Here is a 12,253-nt window from a genome sequence, read left to right on the forward strand (position 1 = left end):
AAAGACATCCAGATGGGGAAAAAAAAAGTAAACCTATTTTCATTTGCAGATGACATGATCTTATACATGGAAAATCCTAAAGAATCCAGAAAAGAAAAAAAAAATTAGAATTAATAAACACATTCAAAAAGGTTTCAAAGTACAAGATCAATATTCAGAAGCCAATTGTATTTCTATCACTAAAAATGAACATTAGGAAAATGAAATTAAGAAAACAATCCATTTAAAATAAGCATCAAAAACCAATAAAATACTGTGATGCACATTTAACAAGAGAGGGGCAAGACTTGTACACTGAAAACTACAAAAGATTGTTTAAATAAATTTTTAAGATCTAAATAAATGGAAAAACATTCCACGGATTGGAAGACTTAATATTGTTATGAGGGCAACACTCCACAAATTGATCTACCAAGTCAATGTAATTCCTATCAAAATTCCAGCTGCCTTTGTGCAGAAATTATCACCTAACCCTAAACTTCTTATGAAAATGCAAGAGCTCAAAATAGTCAAAATAATCTTGAAAAAAATTGGAGGACCCACTATTCCCAATTTCAAAACTTACTGCAAAGCTAAAATAATAAAGATAGTATAGTACTAGCATAAGCATATATATCAATGGAACAGAACTGAGAGTCCAGAAATAAAACCATATATCGACGGTCAATTGATTTTCAACAAGAGTGCCAAGACCATTCAATAGGGAAAGAATAGCCTTTTCAACAAATTGTGTTGGGACAACTAGATATCTACATAAAAAGAATGAAGTTGGACCCTTACCTCTTACCGTGTACAAAAATTAACTCAAAATGGACTATATAGCCAGATGTAACAACATGTGTGAACCTTTCAAACATTATGCTAAGTGAAAGAAGCTACTCACAAAAGATTACACATTGTATAATTCTATTAATATGAAATGTCCGGCATAGACAAATCCATACAGACTAAATAAATTACAGTTTGGTCAGGTTTGGGGACTTGAGGAGAAGCGTGACCACTAAGGAGTATGAAAGTTCTAAAATTAGATTGTGGTGACATTCGCTGAACCTTACGAATATAACAAAAAACATTGAATTATACATCTTAAATGGGCAAACTGTACGTATGTGAATTACATCTCAATAAACCCGTTAAAGGAAAAAAGAAAACCCTTTTAATGTCTCACTACATTGCAAAGCTTACAAATAAAACAAGACTATATAAGAAAAAGAAAAGAATTATACATGTAGAAATATTTTATATAAAACATTCTCACCTCCAGTGCTTATTTCTACCTCTGTAGAATCTCTTTCCAAACTCCCAGCACTGCTAACAATATTCATTAAATGGATTGCAGTCCAAGCAAAAGGCATGCGATACTTCCCAAGTCTTTGGCAAAACTGATCAGCTTGACTTTTCAGCTTCTCCAATTTTTCCTTATTCTGCAAAACAAAACTTTATACATTATATGATTACGTTCAAAGAAATGAATTAAAGGCTATTTCATAATATATAAAGGAAAATATAAAGGTTAAGAATTCTCAATTCTCAGCAAAGATGGAAAAACAATCTGTACCTTTCAGAGATCAATTAACAGTATATTATCTTTACTAAGCAACCTCAACCAGTTTTACAAATGTATGTGAAAGTCTTTAAAATTTCTGTTTGTGATGATCTTATGTTGGGAGAAAAGAACGGACAGCAAGAGTCAAACATGTTTATGTACTGAAAGTACTATTTTATGAAAGGAAACATAACCTAGACAACAGGTTCTAGACACGAACTGCCAACCACAAAATATTCTAGGTTATGACTTATTAAATTTTATTTTTCTAAAAAAGATGGAAGCAGTTGGGCCATTCTGACATAAGCACTAACTTATGACAACTATGAGGTGGGACTGGGGGTCACAAATAAACCAACAATAAATAAGCCCAGAGCTGTAATAAAAGAAGCAAACAAAAAAAGTATGACAAGAGGACTAAACCCTGGAAAAAGACCAATGATCCAAATAGCACGTGCTTATCTGGAAGACATCCTGAGGCTGGCTCAACTTTTAGGCTATCCTTGAAACAAACACTAAGGTGGCCTGCAATATGGTCCAAGGGTGAAAACCTACACTAAAATCTCTCACATACTATTTCCATATAGGATATTGGTAAGGTATACTCAAATGGCAGTGTCCTACCTTAGGACTCAGGACTGAGAAAAGATGAAGAAATAGCTAAATGGTAGGGCTGTTTACTGCTATATCTATTATACCTTCAAAATAGGTCCTTGCTTTAAGAGTACTTAAAGAGAATTAAGGACCCTTATCAAGCATGTGAATATGTAAGAGAAGAGTGAAATAAGCTGCAATTATACACCTATGAACTTCATATAACAGACCAATTTAATTTGTAAAATGACGACCTGGGGAAAGCCAGAATAGTTTAACCCTAATTTCAACCAGATATCCAGGAATCAGAGAATATCATGTGCTCAGATGTACCCATATTAGCAGAAAACGCTCAATTCTTGTTCCAAATCTCAGAAAAATAAAAAGCAAAACATTTTCTACATTGTGGTGACTTGTCCAATACTCCTCAAGCACACCTCTCCTGGCTGTTTGACATATTAAATCATGTGTTCAAAGATCCAAAAATCACCTGCTATGCTTTTTTTTTTTTTTTTTGGCTGCATTGGGTGTTTGTTGCTGCGCGCGGGCTTTCTCTAGTTGCGGCGGGTGGGGACTACCCTTCGTTGCGGTGCAGTGGCTTCTCTTGTTGCAGAGCACGGGCTCTAGGCGCGCGGGCTTCAGTAGTTGCAGCACGCAGGCTCAGTAGTTGAGGCTCGTGGGCTCTAGAGCACAGGCTCAGTAGTCGTGGCACATGGGCTTAGCTGCTCCACAGCATGTAGGATCTTCCCAGACCAGGGCTCGAACCCGTGTCCCCTGCATTGGCAGGCGGATTCTTAACCACTGCGCCACCAGGGAAGTCCTCACCTGTTATTCTTATAACTAACTCAGGGTATCTGGAATTTGGTACCGATTGTTCACCTATTATTTTTGCTTTATAAGTTTATCCAAATTCTAGAAATTAGTTATCTGATGGCAAAATGGAGATTGTATTTTCTATTTTTACCATATTTCCTAATTATCTGCAGCTAGACAGAGGCCCAGAATACTTCTGCTTTGCTAGAAAAAGTTCCATCAAAATCACTGTTTTGCAAACACAGGAAATTTTTTATTATTTAGGAATTAAACTGAACTAATTTGATTCTTTAGGAATCCATTAGCTTGGGGTGAGGGAGATTTTAAAGAATAGCATAGCACATGACTCAAGCTAGGTACTGAAGGAAATAAAGAAAATGGGTAGGCCAAGAGAAAAAAATGAACTAGTAGTAAAATTCTTTAATATGCTCTGTATAGTATTCTCCCAAATTATAATTTCGGAGATTAGAGGTTGTTTAGGGTTGGGTTTGGGGATCTGAGGAGAATGGAAAGTGACTGCTAATGACTATGAAAGTGGCAGAAATAAGAGGCATGACATTCTACCTTGGTGGCATCTGCTTCTTTGAAAATCATATATGGTTCTGCACACTCTCCAATGTCTCCTTGCTGTAGCACTTTTTCTAGCTGTCAAAGACAAAAAGAGTAAAGATTAATTAAGCTTAAAAATAAAAGCAATCAGCCTGGAATGTAAGGATGGTTCAAAATACAAAAATCAATCAACATAATACACCACATTAACAAAATAACAGAAAAAAAACACATGACCATCTTAACTGATGCAGGAAAAAGAACTGGACAATTCAACATCCTTTTATGATAGAAAAATTCAATGAACTTAGAAAAGAAGAAAGCTACCTCAATATAATAAAGACCATATATGAAAAGTCCACATTTAACATCATATTCGATGCTGAAAAACCAAAAGCTTTTCCTCTAGAATGAGGAACAGGATAAGGATGTTCACTTTTGCCAATTCTATTCAACAAAGTACTGGAAGTCTGAGCCAGAGCAATTTGACAACACAAAGAAACAAAAACATCCAAATTGAAAAGGAAGAAGTTAAATTATCTCTATTCACAGACAACATGATCTCTTATATAGAAAACTCTAATATTCCACACACACACACACACACACAAAAACTTGTTAGAACTAATAAATTCAGCAGAGTTGCAGGATACAAAATCAACACACAAAAAATCAGTTGCATTTCTATACCCGAGCAATGAGCAATTCAAAAAGGAAATTAAGAAAAAAATTCCATTTACAATAATATCAAAAAAAAAAAAATACTGAGGAATTAACCAAAAAGGTGAAAGATCTGTAATCTGAAAACTATAAATAGTTAGATTTTCTACAAAGGTGCCAAGACTATTCAATGGGAAAAGAACAGTTTTTTCAACAAATGATATTAAAAGAAGCCTGAATATTCAAATGCAAAAGAATAAAGTTGAGCCCTTACATTATATTATATACAAAAATTAACTCAAAATGGATCAAACACCTAAACATAAACCTAAAACTATTAAACTCTTAGAAGAAAAAATAAAGGAAAAGCTTCCTGTGATTGGATTTGGTAATGTATTCTTGGATTTGACACAAAAAAAAGCAAAGGCAACAAAAGTAAAAATAGTTAAACTGGATTACATCAAAATTTAAAACTTTTGTATATGACAGGACACAATCAACAGGGTGAAAGGCAACCCACAGAATGAGAGAAAATATTTGCAAATCATATAACTGATAAGGAGTTCATATCCAAAACAGATAAAGAAATCCTACAACTCAACAACAAAACAACAAATAATCTGATTTTTAAATGGGCAAAGAACTTGAATAGACATTTCTCCAAAGAAGCCATACAAACGTCTAAGAAGCATATAAAAAGACACTCAACATCACTAATCATTAGGGAAATGCAAATCAAAACCACAATGAGATATCACCTTACACCCATCAGGATGGCCACAATTAAATAAACAAACAAACAAATAACAAGCATTGGCAAGGATATGGAAAACTGGAACCCCTGTGTGCTTTTTATGGTGTAAAATCGTAATCTGCTGTAGAAGACAGTACAGAGGTTCCTCAAAAAGTTAAAAATAGAATTATCATGTGATTCAGAAAACCTATTTCTGGGTATATATTCAATAGAATTGAAAGCAGGGACTCAAACAGATATTCACACACCCATGTTCATAGCAGCATTATTCACAATAGCCAAAAGGTAGAGGCAATTCAAGTGTCCATCAAAAAATGAGTAAACAAAACATGAGTATACACATACACATGGAATATTATTCAGCCTTAAAAGGAAGAAAATTCTGAAACATGCTACGACCTGGATGAACCTTGAAGACATTACGCCAAGGGAAATAAGCCTGTCACAAAAAGACAAATACTGTATTATTCCATTCAAATGAGGTATCTAGAATAGACAAATTCATAGAAACAAAAAGCAAAATGCTGGTTGGCAGGGGCTGGGGAGAAGGGGAAATGAAGAGCTGCTACTTAATGTGTATAGAGGTTAAGGTTTTGTTGGCAAGATAAAATTTTCTAAAGATTGCTCGCATGATAATCTGAATATACTTAATTCTGAACTGTACACATAAAAACGATTAAGATGGTAAATTTTATGTTATGTGTATTTTACCTCAATTAAAACTATTAATAAAAGCAATCAGTCTTAAAAGTCATCTCCATTTAATATAACATCAAAGTACAAAATTACAATTAAAAAAGACAACTCACAAAATATTAAGTGGCCAATACAATTCTACTTATCATTTTTCTCCAAAATGTCTCACTTTACCCCTATAAAATTTTTAATGTTTTAGGGAAAGAAATATAAATAAAATAGGATAAAAGTCCAGAAACCAAATGAAGTGTATGCAAGAATTTAGCACATAATAAAGTTGATACTTCAAATTAGTGAATGGAGGATACATAAAGCGCTCTTACAAATTAATAAATTATTAATACAATAATTGATAAAATAAAAACAATCCAATGAAATGAAGATTACACAACTGTATTTTTTTCACTTAAAACTTATGTATCCTATACACTTAAAATTTGTGTTTTTTATGTATACAAACAAGCTAAAAATGAGCTTACTATTTGAATAAGCACTACACAAAACAGAATATCCAAATGGCCAATAATTCTTAGACATCAGGGAATTATAAATTAAAGCCAAACTGACATACCCCTGCAAATGCACCAGAAATAAAATACATAATAAAATAAAATTAATGAAATTGAAATGTAAAATACAATAAAACCTGATGATATCAAGTGTTAAGAAGGAAATGGAGCAAATAAAATTCTCAAGCACTGCCAATGAGACTGAAACTTGGACTAACCACGTCAGAAAACTGGTTCTTTCTACTAAAACTGAAGCTATAAATACACTATGATCCAGTAATTCAACATCTACCTATATACTCAATAGAAATGCAAAAATCATATATAAGAACGTTTACAGGGCTTCCCTGGTGGCGCAGTGGTTGAGAGTCTGCCTGCCGATGCAGGGGTCACGAGTTCGTGCCCCGGTCCAGGAAGATCCCACATGCCGCGGAGCGGCTGGGCCCGTGAGCCATGGCCGCTGAGCCGGCACGTCTGGAGCCTGTGCTCCGCAACGGGAGAGGCCAGAACAGTGAGAGGCCCGCATACCACACACAAAAAAAAATGTTTACAGCAGCATTACTTACAATATAGCCAAAAGCTAGAAATAACCCCAATGTCCATCGACTATTAGAATGGCCAAACTGTGATATGCATATAACAAGATACTATGCAGGGTGAAAAACAACCAACTATTGCTACATGCAAAAATGATGAATCATATAATTCTTTAGAATGTCAGACACAAGAATATATATGATTCCTTTTCTATGAAGAAAAAGAGGTTAAACTAATCCATGGTGATAAGTCAGCATAGTAGGAAGGGGCCAAAGAAGGCTGTTGAGTAATGTTCTATACCTTGATCTGGATGTTGGTTACATAACTGAGTTAAGTATGTAAAAATTAAAGAAAGTGTACCCCTTGTGCATGTTACTAACTATAAATAAAAATTTATAAAGAAAAGATAACCGAATTTCTATACACCAGTGATGAACGAAATTCTGTATATAATTTAAAATGAAAAATTTTAAATGACAACATTTAGAACAAGGTCAAAAATATCAAATTACCAGGAAGGTATAGGAGAAAAGACCTAAAAACATACTGTGCTCATTGACCTGAGAACTCAACAGTTTAAAGACGTCAGCTTTTCCAAATTGATCAGTATATTTAATGCAATCTCAGTTAACATCTCAACAAGTTCTTTCTTGAGAGAGAGTGTGCCTGCATTGGGGCAGCACGGAGGGACTGACAAGCAAAACTTTATACAAAAATGTAAAGGGTCAAAAACATCCAGCCTCTCTCACCTCCTCACTTCCAAGATGACCAAGAAAAGAAGGAACAACGGTCATGCCAAAAAGGGCCACGGCCACGTGTAGCCTGTTTGCTACACCAACTGTGCCCGATGCTTGCGCAAGGACAAGGCCATTAAGAAGCTCATCAGGGCTTCCCTGGTGGCGCAGTGGTTGAGAGTCCGCCTGCCAATGCAGGGGACACGGGTTCGTGCCCCAGTCTGGGAAGATCCCACATGCCGTGGAGTGGCTGGGCCCGTGAGCCATGGCCGCTGAGCCTGTGCATCTGGAGCCTGTGCTCCTCAATGGGAGAGGCCACGGCAGTGAGAGGCCCGCGTACCACCAAAAAAAAAAAAAAAAAAAAAAGAAGCTCATCATTCAGAACATAGTAGAGGGTAGAGGCCTAAGCCGTCAGGGACATTTCTGAAGCAAGTGTTTTCGATGCCTATGCGCTTTCCAAGCTGTATGTGAAACTACATTACTGCATGAGTTGTGCCATTCACAGCAAGGTAGTCAGAAATACTTCTCGGGAAGCCCAGAAAGACCGAACACCTCCACCCTGATTTAGACCTGCAGGTGCTGCCCCACGACTTCCACCAAAGCCCACGTAAGGAGCTAAGTCCTTAAAGACTGAAGAAATACTATTCTCTGAAAAGACAATAAAATGGAAATCATACTTTATTAAAAAAAAAAGAAAAAGAAAAAGGAACATCCAAGGCAATCTTGAAGAATAAAGCTAGAAAAAAATATACTGTTTTTTATAAACTACAATAATTTTTTTTTTTGGCTGACTTGGGTCTTCGTTGCTGCGCGCAGGCTTTCTCTAATTGCGGTGAGCAGGGGCTACTCTTTGTTGCGGTGCACAGGCTTCTCACTGTGGTGGCTTCTCTTGTTGCAGAGCACGGGCTCTAGGTGCATGGGCTTCAGTAGTTGCAGCACACAGGCTCAGTAGTTGTGGCAAGTGGGCTCTAGGGTGTGCAAGCTTCAGTTGTTGTGGCACGTGGGCTCAGTAGTTGTGGCTCGTGGGCACTAGAGGGCAGACTCGGTAGTTGTGGTACACCGGCTTAGTTGACCTGCGGCATGTGGGAGCTTCCCGGACCAGGGATCGAACCTGTGTCTCCTGCATTGGCAGGTGGATTCTTAACCACTACGCCACCAGGGAAGTCTCTAAACTACTATAATTAAAACAGTGTGGTACTAGTGCCAATTAAAGACAAACAGGCCAGTTGAACCAAAAAAGATTCTAGGAAAAAAATCTCATACATATGAACACTTGATTTATGACATGGGATACTTTGTAAAAGCAGTAGGAGAAAAAAGCAGTCTTTTCAATAAATAGTGCTGGGTCATTTGGTTATCCATATGTGGGGAGGATTAATCTTCATCTCAACTTCACTCCAAACTATATGTGTAAGGTGAAACAATTACTCTTACCAGGGATCACTTAAGAGAATATATTTCTGAATTTGAGGGAGGCAAAAATTTCATACATAAAACACAAAATACCATAGCCATAAAGAAAAAGGTTGATAAATTAGACAACATGTAAGCTATAAACTTTGATTTAGCAAAGGATAACATTCTGTGAGAAAGCAAGCACAGAGTGGCAAACACATGTATACTCATGTACCAAAAGACTTGTTAAAGAATGTACATAGAAGCTTTATTCATAATAACCAACTGAAAACCAGATATACTTTAGGGGGGAAAAAAAAACCCTATGGTCTACCAAGGTCTATCTATTCATCTAAGCAGGATAAATAAACTGTGCTATAATCAGACAATGAAGTAAAACATGATAAAAATAAAAGAACTGCTGCTGTACATAATATAGCGGATTCTCACAGAAATTATATTGAGTTGAAACAAGCCAGGCACAAAAGACTACATATTGTATGACTATGCTCAGATGAAATTCAAGAAGAGGAAAAGCTAAATAATGGTGATTTAAGTTGGAATACTAGTCATCTGGTGGAACAGAGGGGATAGTCACTAGAAAGACAAACAAAAGAACTCTCCAAGGTGATGGGGTGATGGAAATACTGTATGGCTTGAGCTTAGTCATGATTACACAGAAACATACATAGTAAGAGTTCATCGCTCTGTTTACACCACATTTGTAAACTATACAGGTCTTATTATAGGGATTTCATATGTCAGTTTTTTAAAAAACTGGTAAGTATGACTAACTGAAACTCTTATTCACCCCTGGTGGGGAATGCAACTATCACAGATACTCTGGAAACCAATATGGCAGCATCTACCAAAGCTGACATATAAATATCCTATGACTCTTCACCCTTCCTTTACCCCCTCACTGCTATATGACACTGCAATTCCTCCAAATAAAGAGGTCAGGTATATATCACAACTCCTAGAGTTTGTATTATCATGTGACCTGTTTTGGCCAATAAAATGTTAGCTGGTGTGACGTGACCAAATGCTAGAAAAGTGTCTCTGCAACTGGGTCTGCTCTCTGGCACTTATGCAATCACCATGAGAATACGCCAGTCTAGCCTGCCAGAAAAGAGACATACAAAGAACAGCTCTAACTAAACCAAGTGACGCCCAGCCAACCTACAGACACTTGGAAGGAGCACAACTACCTAACAGAGTCCAACCTATATTGGCTGACCACACAGACAACTCAGATGCATGAACTAAAAAATGCTTATTGTTGTATGCCACTGGGATTTTGTCTTTTTGTTCTTGTAGAGCAATAACTAACTAATACACAGATCAAGGGGATTTTTCTCTCAAAAGACAAAAACATCCTGCTGGACTATGATTTAAGAAAACCTCCTAAATACATTTTCTTTAAAGTCTGTAAAACACTTTAACTTGTACATATTTTTGAAATTATGTAAAAGTCTTTTTCTCTGTATATACAACCACTTATGTGTGTATAGGTGTGTGTGTATATATTTTACACAATTGGGACCATATGGTATGAACAGTCTCATTTTTAAGCAGCCAGCATTCCAATCACCATCTCTATCTTTCCAGTTCATTCCCTCAGATATGTTCTATTTTATGAAAACTTACTATTTTCCCATGTAAAATAACTGTGTATACACATTTATCAATTGTATTAATATCTAGAACTGTTAAGTGAGTTTCTGAAGACCACTGCTGCTAAATCTTTGCTTGTAAGATTGTTCATTGTAACTAAGAGTTATTTTAACCTGAATTCATAGAAATCTGTCCACAAATTAGGACATTATTCCTGTGGGTAAATAAAATTCATTTCATGACAATCCACTTTATAACCTTATTATAAAATTCATTACCTTTTTATGATAATTTTATATAAATACAGATAAAATGATTAAAGAATATATTTTAGGCTATTCTCAAGTCAAGGTCAAGTTAAGGTAAATTATTCTTAAGTTACCCTAAGCTAAGTGGCTTAGTAATATTCAGATTTTAGAATCTGTAATCCTTATTCTTCTTTTTTTTTTTTTTTTTTTGTGGTACGCGGGCCTCTCACTATTGTGGCCTCTCCCATTGTGGAGCACAGGCTCCAGACGCACAGGCTCAGCGGCCATGGCTCACGGGCCCAGCCACTCCACGGCATGCGGGATCTTCCCGGACTGGGGCACAAACCCGTGTCCCCTGCATCAGCAGGCGGACTCTCAACCACTGCGCCACCAGGGAGGCCCTGTAATCCTTATTCTTAATTGGCTGACAGTCAAATCATAATGCTCCGTGATCTCAATGATTTAGATTTTCGTATTTATGTATTTAGGAGATGAGTGATAAAATCATAGTATAGTTCCTATGATGCTCAATTTTATATGCCAACATGGCTAGGTTATCAAACACCAATCTAGATGTTGCTATGAAGGTATTTTTTAGAGGTGATTAACTTTTAAATCAGTAGACTTTGAGTAGAACAGATTACCCTCCATAATGTGGGTGGGACTCATCCAGTTAGTTGAAGACTTGAAGAACAAAGACTAAGGTTTCTCAGAGAAGGATTCTCAAGACTGTAACACAGCAATCCTGCCTGAGTTCTGGTCTGCTGCCCTGTGGAACTGACCTAAGACTACAGCACCACCCCTTACCTGGATTTCCAGCCTGCGCTACACATTTCAAACCTGTCAGCCCCCACAATCACATGAGCCACTTCCTTAAAATCAATCTCTCTCTCTCTCTCTCTCTCTCTCTGTGCGTGCGTGTGTGTGTGTGTGTGTGTGTGTGTGTGTGTGTGTGTATCTCCCTCCTACTGATCTATTTCTCCAGAGAACCCTAATAAAGCTCCCCACTCAAGAAAAATTTAGGTAGCACCTATAGTACAGTCTAATATTGTGTTAAGAAATATTAAGATGAAAAAATAGGTTAAAGATAAAACCTTTACCCTTAAAAAGCTTGCAATGTTGATAGGGACACAAGTATACAGACACAACACAAATAAACAAATATATTTAACATTATTCTCACCTTTATTACAAGAAAAACATCTTGGGAAGGATAAGTGATAGAAAAAATAGCTGATCGTGCCAGGGTGGTAATGGCAGCAGGTGGTACATGTGGACGTAATAATCCTTTCATCTGCTCAGAATTAAGGTCAAAATAAAAGTTTTCTGAAATCTAAAAAGCATATTCATATATTAAATTTAAAACCTGTGTATTTTATAAAAACTCACAAAAATCATACACAGTCTTAAAATATTACAGATATTAGACGATTATACTAACATACAGTTTACCATATATTTCACTGACTGATCTTTACATGTCTATATCAAAGCAAAAAAAATATAATGCAAAAAACATATTCTAAAGAACCATATCCCACGCTCCTTTAATTAGAAATTTAACTTCTAATAAAGTATACATAGAAATTATTATTGAGATG

At 36.2% G+C, this 12,253-nt stretch overlaps 1 protein-coding gene across 7 annotated transcripts in view; it reads right to left on the minus strand.

Moving 5' to 3' along the window:
• Positions 1-12,253, minus strand: part of DOCK7 (dedicator of cytokinesis 7) — a 208,106-nt gene that overhangs the window by 155,400 nt on the left and 40,453 nt on the right. For all 7 annotated transcript variants that reach the window (XR_010940861.1, XM_067726375.1, XM_067726373.1 and 4 more), the window contains 3 exons: positions 11,836-11,985; positions 3,518-3,598; positions 1,259-1,424 (listed from right to left, as the gene is read on the minus strand). Coding sequence is in view for 6 of the 7 variants with exons in the window: in XM_067726375.1 (XP_067582476.1) it covers positions 1,259-1,424; positions 3,518-3,598; positions 11,836-11,985 (397 nt within the window). In the remaining variant the exon portion in view is untranslated. The remainder of the gene's footprint in view (positions 1-1,258; positions 1,425-3,517; positions 3,599-11,835; positions 11,986-12,253) is intronic.

Source organism: Pseudorca crassidens, chromosome 2 (assembly GCF_039906515.1).
Source record: "Pseudorca crassidens isolate mPseCra1 chromosome 2, mPseCra1.hap1, whole genome shotgun sequence".
Taxonomy (NCBI): Eukaryota; Metazoa; Chordata; class Mammalia; order Artiodactyla; family Delphinidae; genus Pseudorca; species Pseudorca crassidens.